This window comes from Lycium barbarum, chromosome 7, assembly GCF_019175385.1.
Source record: "Lycium barbarum isolate Lr01 chromosome 7, ASM1917538v2, whole genome shotgun sequence".
Classification (NCBI taxonomy): Eukaryota; Viridiplantae; Streptophyta; class Magnoliopsida; order Solanales; family Solanaceae; genus Lycium; species Lycium barbarum.
The window spans coordinates 3,685,634-3,708,718 of NC_083343.1; the positions used below are offsets into that span (position 1 = coordinate 3,685,634).

General features: G+C 36.1%; 1 protein-coding gene across 7 annotated transcripts; it reads left to right on the plus strand.

The window, feature by feature from the left end:
- Window positions 1-348: 348 nt before the first annotated feature.
- LOC132602932 (DEAD-box ATP-dependent RNA helicase 1-like) lies at window positions 349-18,889 on the plus strand. Of its 7 annotated transcripts, XM_060315749.1 has the most exons (12): window positions 1,627-1,985; window positions 2,465-2,614; window positions 3,880-4,114; window positions 4,561-4,815; window positions 5,774-5,928; window positions 6,605-6,782; window positions 6,969-7,156; window positions 8,126-8,330; window positions 9,320-9,425; window positions 9,659-9,830; window positions 10,045-10,080; window positions 18,476-18,889. In XM_060315749.1, the coding sequence occupies exons 1-10, from the start codon at window positions 1,921-1,923 to the stop codon at window positions 9,748-9,750; spliced, it is 1,629 nt and encodes a 542-aa protein (XP_060171732.1). In that variant the 5' UTR covers window positions 1,627-1,920; the 3' UTR covers window positions 9,751-9,830; window positions 10,045-10,080; window positions 18,476-18,889. The 7 variants fall into 7 exon arrangements, with proteins under 7 accessions (XP_060171734.1, XP_060171735.1, XP_060171732.1 ...); XM_060315751.1 differs by lacking the exons at window positions 1,627-1,985; window positions 10,045-10,080 and adding an exon at window positions 349-505; XM_060315752.1 differs by lacking the exons at window positions 1,627-1,985; window positions 10,045-10,080 and adding an exon at window positions 517-644.
- The last annotated feature ends 4,196 nt before the right edge of the window (window positions 18,890-23,085 follow it).

The window sequence follows — 23,085 nt, forward strand, 5'->3', positions numbered from 1 at the left end:
GACCTAACTTTTGTAGAATTCTAGCAGAGTAAAAAAAAATTCTGCCTTGCAAAATTTCGCAATTCCTTAAGACAGAAGTTTCGCGAAGTCTTGACTTGTGAAATTATTTTTTACTAATCGAGAATTTGAATTCAAAACCTCATAATACTTTTGCTACTTTTTTTAAGTAAAGGACAAAATTTAAAGACCAGCGCCATTGAAGGTCAATCGTGCAAATTCATTTTAAAATTTGAAGGTCAATCGTGCAAATTTAAAATTTGTCTTTTAAATTCAAACTCTACCTTTTAATTTTTTTTAACTGAACGGGAGTTCGAACCGAAATAAAGAGATTTTTAGGTAAGGCCAAAAATTAAAGACCAGTGCCTTTGAAGGCCAATCGTGCAAATGACCCCCAAAAAATTGCTACTAATGGGAATCAGCGTTCACCTCTCAAATTCCCGCCGTTAACACTTCCATCTCTTTCTCTTTTCTCAGTTTTCTGCTCACACACAACACCCTTTAAAAGGTATAGTTTTTTTTTTATTTTTTTTTATTTTTATGTATTTCTTTGAATGTGAACTCAAGGTCAGCTCACCGAGAACACGACTCTCGATAAGACTGGTGTGGAGGTCGAGAATTAAGATAGAGAGATAGTAGGTAGTTTGGTATATTTCTTTTCCTTTCCAAGAGTATTAGAGCCTGTTTGGAACAGCTTATAAGCTAAAAAAAAAATAAGTTGGGTAGCCAACTTATTTTTTGTGGCTTATAAGCCGCTTAAAATAAGCTAAGTCAAACTGACTCAATTATTTTTTTGAGCTTATTTTAAGTATAAATTCACTTTAAGGTGACTAGTCAAATACTCAAAAAAACTGAAAACAGCTGATAAGCGAATCCAAACGGGCTCTTAATATTATTCGTACTTTTCCTTATTTTTTCATTGATTTCCAGAATAATTGAGATTGATATTTTATTCTCTTTTGTGCTTGTTATAGTTTCAAAGACCCTCTTAATTAAAGATATTTTAGTCAATACAACTCTTTTAGGAGTAAGTTAATGGAAAAATTTCAGAAATATACAAATTGGAGCCCAAAATATACAAACATACAGATACTTATACCAACGTATAAGAAGGGAGAGAGAGAGAGAGAGGGAGAGAGAGAGTGACACAGAGAAAAGTTTGGGTATTTTTTGTAAGAATTAAAAAAAGGGGTCAATTTTGGTAGTATTATTGCGCCAATTAACATACAGTGTAATTTTCTCTAAGTTAATCCATGTGACCAAGTCTAAAACCTCAATTATTTTGGACCGGAGAGAGTACTACTTATTGTTTCTTTAACCTCGATTATCTTATTATGTTGTTGTTATCTATACTTGTTGCTATTGTCTCTTTGTCATTGTTCTTTGAGTCGAGGGTCTGTCGGAAACCGTCTCTTTACCTTCTCAAGTTAGGGGTAAGGACTGCACCATGTGGGATTACATTGGGTTTGTTGGTGTTGTTTGAATGTGAACTCGTTGATGTTGATTTGTAAAGAGTTGACTGGGGAAATATTTGTACTTTATTGTAAGTAGGTTGTTTGGCCATAGATTCCAAATATTTTTCACTTTATTTAGAATTTATCGAGTTGGAGTTTAAGATAGAGGAGTTGTGTTTATGTGTGTAGTCCTTTAAATCTTGTGGTCTATTTTGGAATTGTCAACTTACTAAATATAGAAAGAGACACTCACTTTGGAACAAACCAAAAAGGAAAGTAAGACATTTAAATTGGGACGGAGGGAGTGTTAAAATACAACTTCAAAAGTGAAAATTGAGTTGGAAAACAGGTTATATAAACTGTTTTCCAAATTCGAAGTACAACTTCAAGTTGAATTGAGATTTTCATGGCCAAACATTGATCTTCAAATAAAGTGAAAAATTATTCCGCAAAAAAGTGAATAATTTTAATGGCCAAACGGGTCCTAAGTGACTCAGATATTGAACATGGAGAGAATGTCTTCTTCTTCTTCATGTGTTGCCTCTTTCTTCATTATCAGTTTATTTTGCATCACTAGGATAAGGGTTAATGTTCTTATTTTATTTTTTTTCCCTTATATTGGTTTAAGTTCTTCTGCTAGGAGATTTAGTTTTGTTATAGAGAACTTTTAGTACTAGAAAAAATTTCTTTTTAATGATATTGGCTGTAACAGACTTAAATGGAGCGACAAGGAAGATAGTTATTCATATAGCAATCTCTACTTGCTTGGGATTAAGAAGTAGATGCTATTGTTGTATTTAAGTTCTTACTACAATATATTGGGATTTTGTAGAATAGATTCCAAAAAAGGAGCTTAATTTGGGAGTTTCTTGTTGCTTGTCTGTGGTTATTATTGGGATTTTGTATACTAAATTCCAAAAAGAGCTTAATTTGGGTGTTCCTTTGTTTTCCCCACAAAATTTCAGCTGAAAAAAAAAAAAGGATAGCTTAATCCGGGTGTCTGTTTTTGTCAGGATTTCAGCAGAGAAAAAGGGAAGCTTTCTAATGGAGGAAGAAAAAGAGTTGAAGAAAAACATCCCTGTATTGCCATGGATGAGAAATCCAATTGACATTACTACCTTTGATCAATGCTCTCTCGATCGTTTGCCTTTTATTGATCCCAGGTACACTTTCAGCATTGCTCCCTTCAACCCAATTGAACATGAAGTTCAGAGTATTTTGAATCCGGATGTTGATTGCTTAGTTTTTGTAAGCATAGTATATAAGTACATCTTTAGAAACTGCATAAAGCTGCTGTGTTTTAATATTTTAGAATTTTAAAAAATTTACTCCTTCAAACAGTTATTTGAGTGTTGGTTCTAGGTTGTGAGTCGAATATTTAAGATGATTTGGAGGACCATGCCTTTATGCATTATGTGGAACGTATGGCTAGGAAGAAATAGGATAATTTCTTTTATGATGAGAAAGTTCACATTACTTCTGTTAAGAATAGATGTTTACAAAGCTTATACTTTTGGTGTAGAAGTAGTTTGATTGATAACGTGTCCCAGCATTTAGAGATGTTTGAGTTTCTTGTAATTTTGGTACCTTCTTGATACTTTTCATTAATGAAATTGCCTTATCTTAACCAAAAAAAAAAAAAAAAAAAGGTAAAAACATTAACTCCTTCATGGTTTGACACCCTGCCTCGGAAGCCTGGTATTTAGGTGGAGAAAGATAGGAGGCTGGGTGGAGCCCATTATAGACTCGGTTTTGAACCATGTGCTACTGGTCCTTGGGATTTCTCGGTTATCATCCTTTTCTCTAACAATTTATATGGCATTCTATTTATTTTGGGTGTGGACAAATCCTTTGGTTCCATTTTATTCAAATGTTATTTTATATAGCTTCTACCAGGTTCAAGTATTCAAATTATGTAACTGATCAAATATTAAATTCTGATGATATATGTTCTACTTATCAAACTAACTTTTCAACTTATAGTACTACACTACGACTTGTATCTGATACAACTTCAATTAACAAGTTAAACTCCATGCACCAAAATGGTGTCCCATGATATGGGAATGATGAAATGCAAATGGTTGAGATTTTTTTTCTTATTAATGGCATCATTTAGAATAGGATAAGCGGGTTATAATACTAAACCCATCTCAAAAGAAAAGAATGCTCCGTTCTCCAGGATAAGGAATGAACATAATGGAAATTATAGATAACCATCATCTCTCTGTTGTGGCAGTGAATATTTCATTTCTTATGCAAAATATCATCATTTTATTACTTTGCTTTATTGTTTATAAAATTCCCATGGTTGCAGTTGAAACATAGTTACACTTATACGGTTATACCTTTTGCTTTCTTGACAACTCATACTCGATTTTTTAAACTTCAACCAACTTATTCGCACTCATACATGTTTCTTTGCTAGGTTAGTGGTGGCTTTGAAGAATATGAGCATCACTTCACTCTTTCCCGTGCAACTTGCTGTCTGGCAAGAGACAATTGGACCTGGCTCTTTTGAAAGAGACCTTTGTATAAATTCACCTACAGGGAGTGGAAAAACTCTTGCATATGCATTACCAATTGTTCAGATGCTGTCTACACGTTCCGTTAAATGTCTTCGTGCACTAGTGGTCTTGCCTACTAGAGACCTCGCTTTGCAGGTTATTCACCTTGATTTTTTAGTTTTAGTTTTGGAAAATGTGCAGTGCATAATTACACAAATTCTCAATTACCTGTAAATCTTTGGCCCAACTATCTTTCTAACTTTGCTGCGTTGCTTTTTTTTTCTTTTTTGATAGGTACGTCAATGATCATCCTAGGTTTCTTCGCCTTAAAACTATGACATCATGCTACCTATAACCAAAAAAAAAAAAAAACTATAACTTCATTCTTTGGCTGAAAGTCCCTTTTCTTGCAATCTAATAATTTGGTGGAATTTTGTCTTAGTGCCTCAGAGGCTCTTTTTAAGAATACCTACAACTTCGTAGTGGGTTCATCACACCAGTCTCGAATCCATGACGTGTCTACATTTTCACTTTCACATGCAAAGATAGATAACTAACTTCTCACAGGGAGATTATGTTCTTACCATTTGTTTCTGTTTCAGGTCAAAGAGGTCTTCTCTGCTCTTGCACCTGCAGTAGGTTTGTCTGTTGGCTTGGCAGTCGGTCAGTCATCTATTTCGGATGAAATTTCTGAGCTCATCAGGAAACCCAATGTTGAGTATGGCATATGTTATGATCCTGAAGAATCCTCATACGAGTTACAAAGCGCAGTAGACATTTTAGTGGCAACTCCTGGAAGACTGATGGACCACATCAGTAACACTGATGGTTTTACCCTTGAACATCTATGTTATCTTGTAAGCTGCATTTTTAGTTGCTTAGAATTTCTTAGTATGTATATTTACACTAGTCCCCTACTCTTCTCTTCTTTATTGTGATTAATATCGTGGCATAAAGCAATTCTGTCTGAGAATAGTTTGCTATTCTTAAAAAGTTGAGTGGTCCAGCTGACTTTTTGCTTTTCCTTGGGTATGGTATCTCATTAGTCTATTATGTCACTAGCAAAACTAGGCACAGAGAAGTACCCCTTGATAATTTTGAAAGAAATTTGCTAGAAGTAGGGTGATGTTAAGTTAAATACAAACAGGCTACAAAAATGCATGTTTTAGTAGCACATGTGCTGGCTATTTGTCTTTACATTAGCAGCTGTCTATTGTCACCACTCACCATAACCACCTGAAGTTGATATTTTTCCACCTTCATTTATGTCAATGAATTGATCAATCATTAATAATTGTACTGAAAAAACAAGGAGAGCTTTTGAATCAAAAGAGCTGGATTTTGTACATACGAGGAATAACCACTTGATTTAATGTCTATTTGGTGCATCCATGAGGTTTCTATTCTCATAGAAGATTGGGTGTCTTTTGGAGAGAATCATATCTTTCAGTAAATTCTCTAATTTTTTATATACCTTTTGTATATGGGAGGTTTCCCATTATCAATAAAATTATATTTACTGTATTAAAAAAGTCAATATATTTGTCATTTTATTCGCTTCAATGCCTCTTTCCTATTTGAAAAGGAAAAACTAGCATGCTAGTGACTCGGACAATTAAAATTTATTTTAATTTATTGTAGTAGCCAGTAGGTCTTGTGAGTGGGGGGCACGGAGTTTGATATTGCTCGTTTTTTCTTATGCTTTCTTGAAACCATTTGACTTTCTTTTTTTTTTCTTTAAAAAAAAAAAAAAAAAAGGTTTGAAGGGCAAATAAGGAAGAGACCCTAATGGTTGACTTACATGGTATCATGCAGGTTGTTGACGAAACAGATAGGTTATTAAGGGAAGCTTATCAGTCCTGGCTTCCTACCGTCATTCACTTGACCGGCTCTTCTATTGATGGGAACTTCCCTTCTGTTGATGATCTTCTTGCTTGCACTTATGGTTCATTGAAGACAATCAGAAGAGTGTATGTTTTATGCCTATCCTCCCCCTTATGAATTGCTTATATGTGGAATCCATTTTAGATGCACATCTTTCTCTCAGTTGTGATATGACATTTTTCTCATCAAGGAGTAATTATCTGATTATTCAAGTCTTGTTTGTTTCTTTATGACAAGGACACTATATCTTTGACTGTCAAATCTTTTCCACTGTTGAGTTGCTTGTTCTTTTGATCATGAAAATGTATCTACCTTTGCATCTAAGGGTGTCACCTAGTGGTTAATGAAGTGGGTGGAGAACCATGAGGTATCAGGTTCAAATTCCAGCGGACTCAAAAGCAAAATACTAGGTGATTTCTTCCCAACTACCCTAGTTTTGGTGGGCAGAGTTGTCCGGTACCTGTGCTGGTGGGAGGTAGCAGGTACATGGTGGAATAGTCGAGGTGTACGCAAACTGGTCCAAACGCCACCGTCACCCAAAAAGAAATGCATCTACTGTTTATCAAAACTAAGGCAACGTATTATTTGCATTAGTGGATGCAACTTTGCTGGAAGGTTTACATTTGATCAATTGATGGTTCATTGAGGTTGCTTCTTGGGATCGAATAGGTTTAAGTGCACATAGGCATTTCACTGTCTTGTTTTCTTTTTGTCCATTTCACGTGTGGGATTTTCTTAACCGTTGCTTTAAAACTAATGCAGGGGCATAGAAAGAGGGTTCAAGGGAAAAGCTTATCCAAGGCTTGCGAAGATGGTTTTATCAGCCACACTAACACAGGACCCAAGTAAACTCGCTCAGCTTGATTTACATCATCCCCTTCTTTTGACGACTGGAGAAAGACGTTACAAGCTTCCCGAAGAACTCAAATCATTTAAACTGGTGGGGCATACTTGAATGAAATAAGCTCTATTTGTACATTATCGGCTCTTTCCTGATGTGCCTGAAAATGTGTTTACTGTTGCATATCATTTGAATCGCTGCTATTTCACACTTTTTGCTTTGGAAGACACTGTTCCTCACAGTTTAGATGATTGATATTGGCGATTATACCTTCTTTTTGTGTAGCTATGTCAATCGAAGCTTAAGCCAATTTATCTAGTTTCTCTTCTTCAAAGTCTGCAAGGGGAGAAATCAATTGTTTTCACATCATCTGTGGAGTCCACTCATAGATTATGCACCTTGCTTAAGTTTTTCGACAATATGCAAATTGAGTTCAAGGAGTATTCTCGTCTTCAACGTCAATCTGTAAGAAGGTATTATAGATACATTCACGTTACAATTTTATTTTAGCTCTGAGCTTTTACATTATTTGATTTGCTAGACAAGTTTGCAGTCAGCTGTACTAAAGATGATTTGCATGAGCACACACTTTACTGAAGCTAACTGAATGTAATGCATGGAGCCACCTAGGTTGCTGAAAAAACTTTAGTGTACTACTGTACTGTTATAAACACTCTTTTGTTTAGTTACTTCCTCCGGTCCATAATAAGTGTCCTTTTGGCCTTTTTATTTTGATCCAAAATAAGTGTCCTTTTACATAATCAAGAAGGTATTAATTGTTTTGTTCCAAATTTACCCCTATAGATAAGTAAGTTTTATGCAATTAAGAAACTACATTAACCAGGTACTATACTATTTAATCAAGGGTAAGTTAGTCAAAATACCTAAAAAAAATTTCCTAGTACATCTTAAGGGGTGTGCCAAATGCCAAAAGGACACTTATTATGGACCGGAGGGAGTACTATACTAGTACAGAAATATCTGGGTTTTTGACTATAAGGATATTTTCTGGTGTTAAAAAATTATGTATCAGAGACAACTTTCGTTATCAATAAATGCATCGGAGACTATTTTATGGCCGTATGAGAATGTTTGCATCTCACTGGAAATCTTGTACACCCAAATCCAAGTGACTGTTGAGGGCTGTTAATCTTTATAGGTTTTCAGCTGTATCTAGAAAAATATTTATAGGTTTTTGGAGAAGAAAGGGCATGTTTGGTATTGCTCTGTCTTGGTTGCCATCTTAGTTAATTTACTAGAGCTTTGAACTTGCAAATTGGATTGAATGGAAAAGTTAGAAAAAGAAATTAGAGTAAAAAGAAAATAATTGGTCTTCATTCTTATATTTGATGTTGTTGGAAGGTGATGTTACGTTTATTTGGGAAACATGTTGTGGTGCAAAAACACCTGTGTGATTGTTCTTGCGAACTTCTGTCCTGCAGCAAGACGTTAAGGGCTTTCCGGTCAGGTCAAGTGCAAGTGCTTATTTCCTCTGATGCCATGACTCGTGGAATGGATGTTGAAGGAGTGAGAAATGTCATAAACTATGATATGCCTGCATATATAAAAACATTTATTCATCGGGCAGGTCGAACTGCAAGAGCAGGCCAAAGTGGATGTTGCTTTACGTTAATGCATAAAGATGAGGTATGTCTTTTTAAATGATGAGGAGCATAGGTTTTAAAGATGCTTACCTTTCCAACTTTAAAAGATCTATTTTCGTAATATGATTTTAAGTTCTGGCCCCAAAGGAAGCTAAAATTTTGTGAATTACCTGATGTAGTAAATCTAACTATAGCATGCTTTTAGGATAGTAAGTTGTACTACCTTTGTCCCAGTTTATGTGAAGGAGTTCGGAGTACGAGGGTCAAAACACTTAATTTTGATTATGAAGTCGGGTATAGATTCTTTATTTTTTTTAAATAAAATTTACATATTTGAAAACTACACGAAAAGTACTACAGGTCAACATAGATAATGACTCGAAATATTTTTAAAAACCTTGAGCAATTTATAGTCAAAGAAAAAACTTTTTGACTCTCCAAACAGTAACACCTTCACATAAAATGGGACGGAGGGAGTACCTTTTTCTTTGGGAACAGCAATCACTAACTAAGTTTTGCTCTAACAGTAGAGTAATGACTAGTTAAGCTGGTTCACTCACATAAAATGGGACGGAGGGAGTACCTTTTTCTTTGGGAACAGCAATCACTAACTAAGTTTTGCTCTAACAGTAGAGTAATGACTAGTTAAGCTAGTTCACCACCATCAAATGGTCACAAAATTGGAAAAGAAGTCTGATCTTGAATCTCATAAGCTGCCATAAAAGCTAACACTTCCTCCACTCTCAACTTGCTCGTATTCATATTGCGATCCTAACTGTCACAGCACTTGGAGTGCTCAGTATTTTAGGATAATATGTATGATGTATGAACATACTTGTAAAAATATATGATCTAATCTCAGACTATTAATTGTGTATAGCACCAAGTTTCTCAACCATTTCCATGATATACTTTTCGGTGGAGGAGTTTGACTTGGGACTTCGAAGCACTAAGCATTCTTTTGCTTTTTTCATCAAATTCTTCTTTAAATATAGAATTCTCTAATGCTATTTTTTTTTTTTTTTGGGGTAGATTAAGCGTTTCAAGAAGATGTTACAAAAAGCTGACTGTAACTCTTGCCCCACCTATTCTGTTTCTTCTGAAGTGATAGAGTCACTCCGCTCTGTGTACACCTCAGGTACTCTCTTTTACCATTTCCAACATATTGGAAATACTTGGCAGTCAAAGTGGATGCACTATATATTGAAAATTTTGAAGAAACCAGCACCAGTTTATATACCTGATCCAATACGTAAACCTTGAGATCTCCTATTAGCCCTTTTGGTGAAAAATAAAGTATTAGCACTATTTATGCAATTACTCTTCAGATATTCTGTCTTTTTAATTGAACCTTTTTTCTTTGTTCTCTAGCTTTGGAGAAACTTAGAGAGAATGTTGAATCAGAAAAGTTTAAGAAAAGCAAGATTAGATTGAAGTCGTCAAATGTGAGAAAGGAGAAGTGAAAAGCTGCCCACTGCAATAACTTCCATTTTCCTAGACAGTGTAGTGCTCAGTTGCCAACCAGTTTATGACTATTCCATGGGTGAGTAGCTACATTTTTTATGTTATTGTGTTATTTTCAATTTATGGCATTGTGTGTATCGCTGCTTGCCTATGGATTGTCAGCATTGTTCTTGGTTCTTTATTTGATGCCGTGCAAAAGAGTTAACAAGAAGAAAATGTTCCAATTTTGTTTTTCTTGACAGTGGTAATTTATGTTTTCTGGTATTTCTTTTATCCTCCTTTTCCTATTTCAGCTATCTTCGTCCAGACAATCCAAATATTAATATAAGGTGGATATCTATCAGGCTTACTGCTATTCGTGTAATTTCTGCCTTTTGTTTCAAAAGTTGCACTGTTTTTATAGCAATTAATTAGAAGGATGTGAAGGTCATATGATTCTAGTGGAACTGTTAGCATTCTATAAACTGACAGATAGGAAAAAAGAGAAATAAAAAAATTACTGTAGTACCTCCGAGTTCTCTGATTATTTTGAGATCCATTAACTATAAGCCCCCGGTCAATTTCTGACCTTCTGATTATCTTACTGTTCTCTTATGAAACAATTTTGCGCATGAGTTCCCTTTACTTCCCCCAAAAAGTGTTAGATACCATTTTTCGTTGAAATAGTTCTTTCTTCTTTTGGTGATAAGAATAATACAATTTATTCGCAAGGAGCAGAGTAGAAAGCAGAGGTTCAGGTGTCCGAAAGCTGAAAAAAATATGCGGACTAGTTTTTTATATACTTGAAAATCGGTCTAGAGGATGTTATGAAGGAGGCTATGGAGTTAACTTACGCAGGACTGAAAAAATCTTGAAGTGTTCCATAATTGTGCAATAAACAGACACGCCATATGTCAGGGAGGAGAGTCGCTTGAGTTAGCTATACCGTCCAACATTGTTTCTCATGTGTATATGTGATTGGCTGATTGCACTATTATTGTGATTGTTTGTGTGCATGCAACGGAAGGTTGCACATAGATGCATAAAAATCTTTGAAGAATTGTAATTGGTGACTTGTTCAGCATCCTACTAATCCCTGCAAGTAAGCTATCTGCTAGGGACTTGGTTATATCCTGCCGAATATTTGTAAAAACTATTTTTCATCAGATAATACTGATCACTGTTGTAACATAATGTCTTCACACACAGCTGAACTTGTCTGTATGAAGAACTTCTAATTGATTACAAACTTAATTATGCAGTTCATTTTGAGCTGCTCTGGATTTAGTATTGCCATTTAGTTAAGGTGTACGCTGGTAATTTATGAAGCTACCAGATTCCATTAGATCCATTTTGGTTCTATGGGAGAGGAAGTGTCTCAAAGAAAAACTAGGAGGAGGGAGAAGACGCGAGGGTCGGGTATATTGAAGTTGGAGGGTCAACTGATTCGCACATTAGAATTAAGTCTCTTGTTGTTTGGGAGGAAAGCACTTAATTAGAACAAAAGAAAGAAGAGCTGCATGGGAACTAGTTTATCATATATTGTAGGAAAGAGGAGCAATAGGTTCTTTTGATGTAAAGCTGTTCAATTGTTCATATTAAATATGATTTTTTCGACATTCTTGTGTTCTGGTCTAAATAGGTGTAGCTGAGTTAACTGAGCTATAGCATTTATTTTAAGTTTGTATAGTACTTCCTTAGTGCTTGTTTGTGGAATAAAATACTTTGTTTATCTATGAAAGAAACTAAAATACCGCCAAAAAAGCCATGAAGTGGAAAGAGAGGTGCAATTTCCAACGGAGGCAAAAAAAACACTAGGTGATGTTTTCTCATCTACCTAAGCTTTGGTGGGCAGAGTTACCCAACACCTGTATTGGTGAGAGGTAGTAGGAACCCAGTGGTATAGTCGAGGTGCGCACAAACTGGAGACCACCGTCATTTAAAAAAAAAAAACAAAACAAAACAAAACAAAACAAAAAAACAAAGACACCGTGCATAGCAATTTCTTAACTTATTTTTTTGATAATGCAATTTCTTAACTATACTGAAGTAACTTTGGGAATATATATTTTTTATCATGGTGTCCGGGCCAACTTGCCAACTTTGGGAATATTTAAAGAAGTAGCAACAAAAGTTTACTGATAGTTCGATTGGAGAAATTTTGCTTTTCTCACACAGGTTAGTACAGTCTACAATCAACATGTATCTAGTCTCAGCAAAGCTTGGACTCTGTCCAAGATTCGCGGACTTTATAACTAAGAAAGAAAATTTGCAGAAAGGAAAACATCAAGAAATCAGTAGACTGGTCAGGAAATTAAAAAATTGAAAGCACTCTTAGCAAGCCTAAGTAGATACTTCAGCTGCCGAATACAGAAAAGACCTCTGAACTTCTTTGAGAAAATATTTAGAAATTTTTGCGTTTGATGATGAAGCCGAATAAGTTGAGGACAATGAAGGCAAAGAACTCTTCAGAGAAAGTGACTCACTTATGCCAGCTTCTCTCTCCTCCTCTTTGATGGTTTCCAGCATCTTTGAGGCTCAGTTTCTCATGACATTTACAAATTGTGGTGGTGCTACCTCTGTAACAAACCTAGCAATATGAGCATTTGCCATCTTCTTTAGTATGTTTTGGAAGAGACTCCAGTTGAGGAAAAGGGCAAGATGCTTGGTAGAACTGTAGAAGTAGTGTTTAAGGATAGGGTGGATTGTATGCCATAATAAACATAAAGGGGATGAGATTTATAGGAGTGTTTAATTAGATTATCCATCTATGGCCTTGGCTTAAATCGAATCAGTCATCCTACTCGAGGTTTTTAATCATTTTTAGCTGCTAGTGCCGCCCCTACTGTTAGTATTAATTGAAAAGATGAAGATGTTCCCGTCGCAGTCATACTCTTAATGAGATATCCTCATATATGGAGCAGCAGAATGCAATGTGTCTATGCGAAAAAACTGCATAACTTAAATATGCCGTATTTGTTGTTATCAAAAGGTTCCAATTTTGAACTTTTCCTTATTAAGCTGGAACCTGCTGATTGAATGCCACGCGCCCTTCCTGCAATTTAGTGATTCACAGCATATGCACAATTATTGTGATTGGTTCTATGCGTGTAACAAAGGGCTGCATTAGAGATGCATTTATATCTTTCTAGAATTGTAGTTGGTGTCTTGATTAAGCATCTCTTTATCCCTATGTGCGGGTAATCTGCTCGAGACTTGTTTATTTCCTGCTGAATATTTATAAAAACTATATTTCATCAGATATTACTGATCACCACTGTAACACAATGCCAACACCCACGTCTTAACTTCTTTGTATGAAGAACCTTTAGTTAATTGCATTTTAACCTTAATTATACAGTTCAACTCGAGCTGCTCTGGCTTTTACTACGGCCCACTTAGTAAACGAGACTGTGCAGAAATTATCAAACAGACTCCTATTGTTAAGATTTGGTCAGGCGGGTCCCACTTTCACCATTATTTTGCACCATCTCTCTCCTTTCATTGTCTTGTTTAATTTCTTCCTCACCTCTCCCGACTTCCTGTTGGTTTCTAGAATTTTAGACTCTGTATCTATTCTTCTTTACTTGTTCATTTCTTCTCCTTTACAGACTATTTTCAAAGTTCTATAAAACTATTTGTAGGTGTTCTGCTTTTGGAGATGTACATTACATTTTCTAGGGTTCCAAAATGTCAACAACAACAACATACCCAGTATAATCCCACCAAGTGGGATCTGGGAAATGTCATTGCTGAAAAATTTCACGGCGAAGCAGCAGTAACGACAGAGATGTTGAATCGCTTAAGAGTTTAAATTAGCCTTTTTCATGTTATTCTCAAACAAAATCCGGGACTTCTGGCTTTTTCATTCTTTTCCAAAAATGTTAAACAATTATACGAATATAAATTGTGTTGGAGAAAATTCTCAAAATTTGTTGTTAACAAGCTGCAAGTTTTGGAGGAGAAAGCTTTGAGACTCTGTAAACTATGTTTTTTCTTCTTTCAGTAGATAGGTGAGAAAGAAAGGTAAGAACGAGAGGAAAATGTGCTAATGGTGGCGGAAGGGGGATCGACTAGTACAGATTACTTACGAGGATATGTAAAATTTAGACGTTTTGTGATCTGACATTAAATGAAACAAGACGTGGGACAGATAGTAAATGTAGATCAGACAAAATGTGACTCGGGATTACGTAAAACTTTATAACGTCGCTAACACAAGCGCCACTCACTGTCTTTAGAGAAATTTAGCCAGATGGTAAAACGTTACTGCAGAGTACTTTTATGTGTGGTAATTTCCCCAAACACCGTTAACAGTCAGCTTTTTATCCGTCAGAACTTTGAAATAAACTAATTCTTAAAGTGTTACTCCCACATGCGCTTAGTCTATTTACGAAATTATTTAAAAAATTGTATTGTTTTTGTTAATTTGCTTTATAATGTTTTTATCTAAAAATTCGGAGGAGAGGAGAGTGAATTCCCGAGAGCAAGGACAAAGAGTGGGAGCCGGGAGGAATGAGGGAACTTTTTATGTAAGGGAGAATAGGGGGGGGGGGGGGGGGAGAAAACTGGAAACTAAATCTAAGGTTACTAGACTCATAGAGGCAACAAGGAGGAAAGTGTGTGTGTGTGTGGGGGGGGGGGGGGGGGGGGGTCAAATTGGAATGTTGATGTCGGAGGGTGAAGTGACTCACATGTTAAGAATTATGTTTCTTGTGGTTTGGAGGAAAGCACCAGTATGAATTGTTTGAGGAGAGCAATAGGTTTTTTCAAGATAAAGATGCTTAATTGTTTGTTTTAGTATGAATGTTACTACATTCTTCCATTCTGCTGTAATTAGCTGTATTTGATTTCACTGAGCTATAGCGTGTTATCAAATGCTTGTATTAGGCCTTCCATAGTGCTTATTTTGTAGAGTAGAATATATTACTTATGTATAAAAGAAACAGAAATAAACTGTGCATAACAATTTCATAGCAGTACTGAACTTTGGTAATACTTACAAAAAGTAGCAACAGAAGTTTACTGACAGTTCGATGGAGGAATTATCCTGTTCTCACAGAAGTTACATACAGCCGATATATATCTAGTCTCAGCAAAGGCAAAGCTCTACGGACTTTGTAACTAAGAAAAAGAAAAAAAAGTTGCAGAAGGAAAACAGCAAGAAATCAGTAGACTGGTCAGGAAATTGAAAAACTGATAGCACCCTTAACAGGCCTAAGTAGATACTTTAGCTGCCAAATACAGGAAAAGACCTCTGAACTTCTTTGAGAAAATATTTATAATTTTTTGCATTTGAAGATGAAGCAGAATAAGCTGATGAAGGTGAAAAACTCTTCAGAGAAAGTGACTCGCTTGTGCTAGCTTCTCTCTCCTCCTCTTTGATGGTCTCTAACATCTTTGAGGCTCGGTTTCTCATGACATTTACAAACTGTGGTGGTGCTACCTCTGTAACAAACCTAGCAATACGAGCGTTTGCCATCTTCTTTAGTAGGTTTTAGGAGAGACTGCGGTTGAGGGAAAGGAACAAGATGCTAGGTAGAAACTGTAGAAGTAGTGTTTGAGAAGAAAATGGATTGTATGCCTTTAAAAACACAAGTGGGATGAGATTAATAGGGGTATTTAATTAGATTATCCTTCTATGGTCTGGCTTAAATTGAGTCAGTCGTCTTTAATCTAGGTTTTAATCATTTTTAGCTGTTAGTGCCGGCACTTACTTTTAGTATTAATTGAACAGATAAAGGCGTTCCTCATCGCAGTCATACTCTTAATGAGATATCCTTATCTGTGGAGCCACAGAATGCAATGTGTCTATGCATGAGTAGAAAAAACAACGTAACTTAAATATGCGGTAGTTGTTGTTACCGAAAGGTTCCAATTTTGAACTTTTCCTTGTTGGGCTGGAAACTGCTGATTGAATGCTACATGCCCTTCCTACAATTAGTAGTTCGGTTATGCAAAATTATTTTGATTGGTTGTGTGCATGTAATAAAGGGCTGCACTAGAGATGCATTTATATCTTTCTAGAATTGTAGTTGGTAACTTGATTAAGCATCTCTTTATCCCTCTATGTGGGTTATCTGCTGAAGACTTGTTTATTCCGGCTGAATATTTGTAAAAACTATTTTTCATCAGATATTACTGATCAGCATTGTAACACAATGTCAACACCCATGTCTTAACTTGTTTGTATGAAGAACCTTTAGTTAATGGCATTTTAACCTTAATTATACAGTTCAACTCGAGCTTCTCTGGCTTTTACTATGGCCCATTTAGTAAACGATGCTATGCAGAAAATAACAAACAGATTCCTGTTGTTGACATTTGGTCAGGCTGGTCCCACTTTCACCATTACTTTGCCCCATCACTCTCCTTACATTGTCATGTTTAATTTCTTCCTCACCTATGGCATCTTCCTGTTGGCTTGTAGAATTTTAGCCTCCGTAAATCCTTCTATTCTTCTTTTATTTCTTCATTTCTTCTCTTTACAAACCTAATTTCAAAGTTTCATTTACTATTTGTAGGTGTTCTGCTTTAGAGATGTACATTACATTTTTCTAGGGTTTCAAAATGTCATTGCCGAAACATTTCACAGCGCAGCAGCAGTACCAACAGAGATGTTGAAGGGGGGTGTGGAAACGTTTAAGAGTTTAATTAGCCTTTTTCATGTTATTTTTAACAAAATCCAGGGCTTCTGGCTTCTCATTCTTCTCCAAATAATGATAAACAATTATACGAATACCAATTTTGTTGAAACTCTAGAAGTTTTATGGTAAACAAGGAAAATAATCTGATTATAGCTTCTGCTGCTAGTTTTGGAGGAGAAAGCTTTGTGATTCTGTAAACTGTGTTTTCTTCTTTCAGTAGACAGGTGAGGAAGAAAGGTAAGAACGAGTGGAAGTACAAATCAATAACGAGGATGGGTAAAATTTAAACCTTGTGTGATCTGACAATAAATGAAACAAGACATGAGTCAGGTAATAAATGTAACTCAGGATTAGGTAAAGCTTTCTAACGTTGCTAAAAGAAGCGACACTCCACTGTATTTAGAAAAATTTAGCCGCTTGGTAAAATGTTACGGCAGGGTACGTTTATGCATGGTAATTTTCACAAACGCCATCAGCAGTCAGCTTTTTGTCCGTCAGAACTTTGAAGATTAAATAATTCTTAAAATGTTTCACCACATTCGCTTTATCTACTTACTAAATTATTTAAAATTTGTATTGTTTTTTGTTAATTTGCTTTAATAGTGTATTATTTAGTTAGATATCTAGATAGCAAGGAAACGGAGGTGGGAGGAATGAGGGAACTTTTTATGGAAGGGAGAATAAGCCTCAAAAGGGGTAGGCATGGTGATATTTTTTTTTTTTTTTGGGGGGGGGGGGGGGGGGCGGCATGGGTTCAGGATGTTGAGGTCGAGAGAGTAAAGTGACTTGCACATTAAGAATTAAGGTTGCTTGTGGTCTGGAGGAAAGCACCATCCTAGAACAAAAGGAAGAATCGTTGGGCACAAGATCAGTTAGTATTTCTTATATTTTAGGAAAGGGGAGCAATATGTTTTTTCAAGGTAAAGTTGCTCAATTGTTTGATTTAGTATGAATGTTACTACATTCTGCTGTAATTAGATGTATTTGAATTCACTGCACTAGTGTGTTATTGTATGCTTGTATAGCCCTTCCTTAGTTCTTGTTTTGTGGAATAAAATATACTCCTATTGTTTATGTATAAAGGAAATAGAAAAAAGAACTGTACATAACAATTCATATCAAAACTGAAATAACTTTTGTAATATTTACAAATAGTAGAAACAGAAGTTTACTGATAGTTCGATGGAGGATTTTATTCTTCTCATAGAGGTTACATACAGTCAATACTTATCTAGTCCCAGCAAAGCTTGGACAGAGTCCAAAGCTACGCGGACTTTTTTACTAAGAGAGAAAATTTGCTGGAGGAAAATAACAAGGAATCAGTAGACCGGTCAAGAAATGGAAAACTTGAAAGTACTTTCCGCAAGCCTAAGTAGATACTTTAGTTGCCAAATACAGAAAAAGACCTCTGAACTTCTTTGAGAAAATATTTAGAACTTTTTGCATTTGAAGATGAAGCAGAATAAGCTGATGAAGACGATGAAGGCAAAGAACTCTTCAGAGAGAGTGCTTCGCTTATGCCAGCTTCTCTCTCCTCCTCTTTGATGGTTTCCAGCATCTTTGAGGCTCTGTTTCTCATGACATTTACAAATTGTGGTGGTGCTACCTCTGTAACGAACCTAGCAATGCGAGCATTTGCCATCTTCTTTTGTAGATTTTGGGAAAGGCTGCAGTTGAAAGAAAGGTGGAAAGAATGCTAGATGGAACTGTTGTAGTAGTGTTTGAAGATAAGGTGGATTGTATGCCTTTAAAAACCCAAATGGGATGAGATTTATAGGGGTGTAATTAGATTTATCCATCTATGATCTGGCTTGAATTGAGTCAGTTGGCTTAATCGAAGCTTTAATCATTTTTAGCTGTTAGTGCTGCTACTTACTTTCAGTATTAATTGTACGGATAAAGATATCCTTATAGATGGGACCGCAGAATGCAATGTGTCGATGTATGAGTTGAAAAAAACTACTTTACTTAATTATGCGGTTTTTGTTGCTATCGGAGATTCCAATTTTGAACTTTACCTCATTGAGCTGGAACTTGCTGATTGAATGCCACATGCCCCCTTTATGCATTTCATATCTAAACTGGTTCTTTCGTGCAGATTTGGACGGTCAAGAAGACTAATTCTGTTTGGGATTGTGAAAGCTGTACTTTCCATGAAGGTTCATTGCCTAAATTCAGGTCTCTTACACTATACTGTGAGAAAAATTCAAGTGTATAAGCATCCATGGTACGTCGGTGGAGATGTGTTTGATTTGATTGGTATGAATATTGAGTGGCTGGAACTCTTCATTGCTGGTGAAAACTGGATACTGAGGATCTTCATCTTGAACTATGACTGTAATGGCAGATAATTTTAAGGAATGACTTACACCGGTTTTTGTTATTTACTGGAGATCTTTCATACTTAAATTTTATTTATTTATGTTGTATAATATTAGTGATGTGGATTTTATATTGAAAATTCAACATTATACTTAGTTATACTTATGCAATATAGACTTTTATATATGGAGATTAATTTGTCTGGTATTTCAAACCAAATGTTGAGGATGATAATTGTGTTGATAATAGAGTAAAGAATGTTGAAAGCTGTCTGAAGGGTTTTGTCAGTATTTATTACCATGAAAATGGATAAGGCTTTGGCTCCACAAGTCACGTGCATTAACATGCATCCATTTGAAGGACGTTGACAACTCCCTATATCAGAGGGTACTATTTTTTATCTCTAACATTAAACATAGGAGATCCATTAAAATTGAAGTACATGAAATAGTAAAGTCATATGAAATGTGATTTATATATGTTCTAAGTTTAACTCATATGTAATTTGTCTGGAAGATGTTAACTTATATCGCACTTAGAAATTTAAATATATAAATCAATAAAGATTCAATTTGTCGAACAGGTGACTAGTTATGTTATTCATTTCAAGTGTTGTCCTGCGGCCATAAGGAACTATTTACTAAAAACTGTCCTCTGATGTTCTAATATACATTGGCGTCACGCAATATCGGAGAAGTACATGAGCAACAAACAAGACTTTGCTTGAAGTCTGCCACATTGGCTATGATAGGAATCAATTTGGGGTAAACACCAAATCAATTACAAAAACGCGGAATTAAAGGATAACAAGAAACTGGGATGACAAATAGAGGATAAAAGCTAGACCCTAATGATAATGAATTTATGGACAAACCTAAGTATATGAACCTAGACCCTTCCAATTGGATTCAATCAATAGAACCTATGCTATTTGAAATCAAGGCAAGAGATATTCAAATGAAATCCACAAATGAACAACTCTTCATGAAATTAATGGAAACGAAGTTCAAAACCAACAATGGAATCCACCATTAACTATCCTAAATCCTAAAGGCTATTAAGCTAAACAAACTATCACTCATTTAGAGTATTCAATACATAATTCATTCAATCTAACTAATGAAATGAACTAAGTCTGGTATTTATACTCTTAGACTAAAAGAAGACTAAGTTATTACAAAAATGTTATTAATGAGATAAGGGCTTTGTTTGGTTGTGTAACACCCCGCATCTTGGAACTAAGTTTAGGCTCATATCATTAGAGTTCTAGTGGAAACACTGAATGTTTGAACGTTTTGCGAAAATGGTTGATAGGCCTACTTCGGGCAGCGATAACTCCTTGATCAGTTTGGAATTAGGGAAAGTACCCTTAATGAAAGTTGTAGTATGTAGAAATACCTTTCTAACGATATAAAGACCAAGCCAATAAGAGATCGGAGCAAGGAGATATGATCGTCTCAATATGGCTAATAGTAAGGCACTTGAAATCCTATAGAATCGGCTAAGTTTTCGATATGTCTGCCTTCCAGTCAAATTTCGTGAAAATCCGTTGGGAATTTGAGGAAACTTAAAACATCAAAGTTGTAGCCCTTTGAAATAGATTTCCAACGGTATATTATGGGTCTTGAACAGAGCTATGTACAAGAATTTATGCCTATTTTACCGAACACTGTACAGAACCGACACCCGTTGCTTGTGCAGGAGCGTGCAGGCGCGTGCGATGGCCCCGCGTCGCGCGCCGATCGCACAAAAACCCCCTCTCTGACCATCGATCTGCATGGGGGTCGCGCGATGCACGTGCGTCGCGGAACCAACGCATAAAAGGTCGGGTTCGGGTCAAAAGTCGGGTTTACGCGTTTTTTTGTTATATTTAGGATTTGGGGTTATTTCCCCAACATCCCATTCATGAAAACTCACCCTAAATTCAGAGAGAACCAAGTCCCAAACCTCAAGTACCTTCCAATGTAAGTTTTATCATGATTCTAGGTTGAATCCAAGTCCCCAAAACCCTTCTAATCCATAGAGTTATGATTGGAATATTATTGTTGGATGTGAAAACCCTAGAACCCGAATTCAAGAGGATTGGACTTCAAAAAGGTAATGTTCTACTCTCTAATCATTTATAGTTGTGAATTGATGAGTTCTTGGGAGAATAGTAAATGGGTTTGATAAAGAGAATTATATGAACTATGCTAGAGTTTTTGGATTGTTGACTTGGGATTGTTGTATTCATGTGGGTGATGAAGAATGATGTTAATTACATCTAATTGAGATTGTAGAATCAGCTAGAAGTAATAGAGTGGGGATTGGGTGAAGAAAACACCATTAATGAAGGTTGTGGAGCTTCATGCCTACCAAGTGTTTGATAAAATGCTTAGATGATCAAAGCATGGATATTGTTGCTAATATAAAATCCCTATTACCTGTATTGCTATAGATTAAATTTGAAGGGATTGAAGGACATTGTGATACGCTCAAAAGAAGGAAGTCAAGGTATGTAGGCGCTATCCACGTGTGGGAACATCCTTGTTCTTCCCCATGTTTCAGTATTCCATGATTACATACCAAGTTTTAGGATTCTAGGTATATTCATGCTAAACCCTAGACACTTGAACCATGATGTATATTATATGGTCAGTTACAATTCCGTTTGATTAGTCTTAATTTACTATTTTGGTAATTGAGACCCAGTCCGTAATCTATGAAAACCCATAACTTGCATCCCATGGGTTCTATAACACAAGGTCTGAGATATTTTGCTTATTCCCGTGAAAAGCTTGTATATATGCATTTATTGTCATGTCTTCATGTACCCATGTTCATGTCAAGACTCAGAAATCATGTCTTCAGTTATTTTCATGTTCGGGAGTTGTATTAATACCGAGAAGGCTCAAATAGCCTGAAACTACGTATGCCAACGTAGGATAAGGATCGCTCCGCCCAGTTTGGACGGTTCCTTCATGTTTTCCCCATTGAGGTATTTTGGATCCATTCATGTCATGTTCATGTCTCGTGCCTCGACAAGGTACGAGATGGCTTAGCTGATCGGGCTGAGATCAGACTCCACGTTTCTCCCCGTGGTGGTTCATGTCGGTATTACAGATTATTTCATGCTTACAGTACTCATGTTTATGTTCAGTTTCAGTATTCAGTTTCAGTTTCAATTTCATGTTTATGTATCATGTGCCTGCTATTTCTTTCATGTGTTTACATACTAGTACATTCAAAGTACTGACGTCCCAGTTTATTTGCCTTGGGGGGCTGCATTTCACGATGCAGGTACTGACTTACAGGACGACGCACCTGCTCAGTAGGACAACTCTCGTATCAGTTTTTGGGTGAGCCCCATTCTCTTCGAGGTTTAGTCAGTTGTTTACCTTATGTCATTGATGCATTAAGGGTATGCTGGGGGCCTTGTCCCAACAAGTACGTTTTATGTTCAGACTCATGCTAGAGGTTTCATAGACTAGACAAGTCAGTTATGTCATGTCAGACATTCGGAGTCGTATAGCCATCTTGGCTCCTTTATGTTATTTCCGCACTCATGTTTAAACAAGTATTTTATTTAAGTATTATGACTTACTACGTTTTATAAAGGCTCATCATGCATTCACGTTATATTCCGCTTATGTTATGTATCATGATGATTCAGCAAGCCATGTGGTTCACTCGGTCACATGCAGTCAGGCACCGAGTGCCGTGTTACGTCCAGGTCATGGTTCGGGGCGTGACAGGTTGGTAATCTTCTTTGGGAATTTCGAAAATAGCCCTCATGTGGAAATCTTCATCTTCCAAACACCAATTATCTTGCAATTGAAGCCCAATTTGTCTTGATTTGCATCGTATAGCCATAATTTGCACTTTTAGCCCTTTGTGCTTTTAGCCACTTGGTGTAGAATTTGCCACAATCTCTTCCCAAGCCATCATCCAAACGTCACATTTCCTTCCAAGCATCTTTGTGCCCTTTGTGCCATCTAGGATCATATCATCCTTCTCTTCTTCAAAAGGATTCGTCCTCGAATTCAAACCTTGCAAAAACGTAGAAGGGTATGAGTACACATCCTCGCACAACAAACAAAGGTAATCATCATATGGCAAATGATAATACCTAAAGTGAGCATAGCATGCAATCAACACACTAAACGACTCACTCTTATGATATAACCAAGCATCAAATGGATCTAGAAAGAACACGTATCCAAATAATGCCAAAGACACTTGGCTATTCAAGTTATTTTGACAAAAAGGTAAATCAAAGAACCCAATGCAAATAGGAATCCCAACATACAAATCTACATTAGTCCTAACAATTAAGAAGCATACATCTCCCCTTAAGTCAAGAAACAAGTGAAATCCTTCCTGACTAAGTGTAATATCACAAATAAG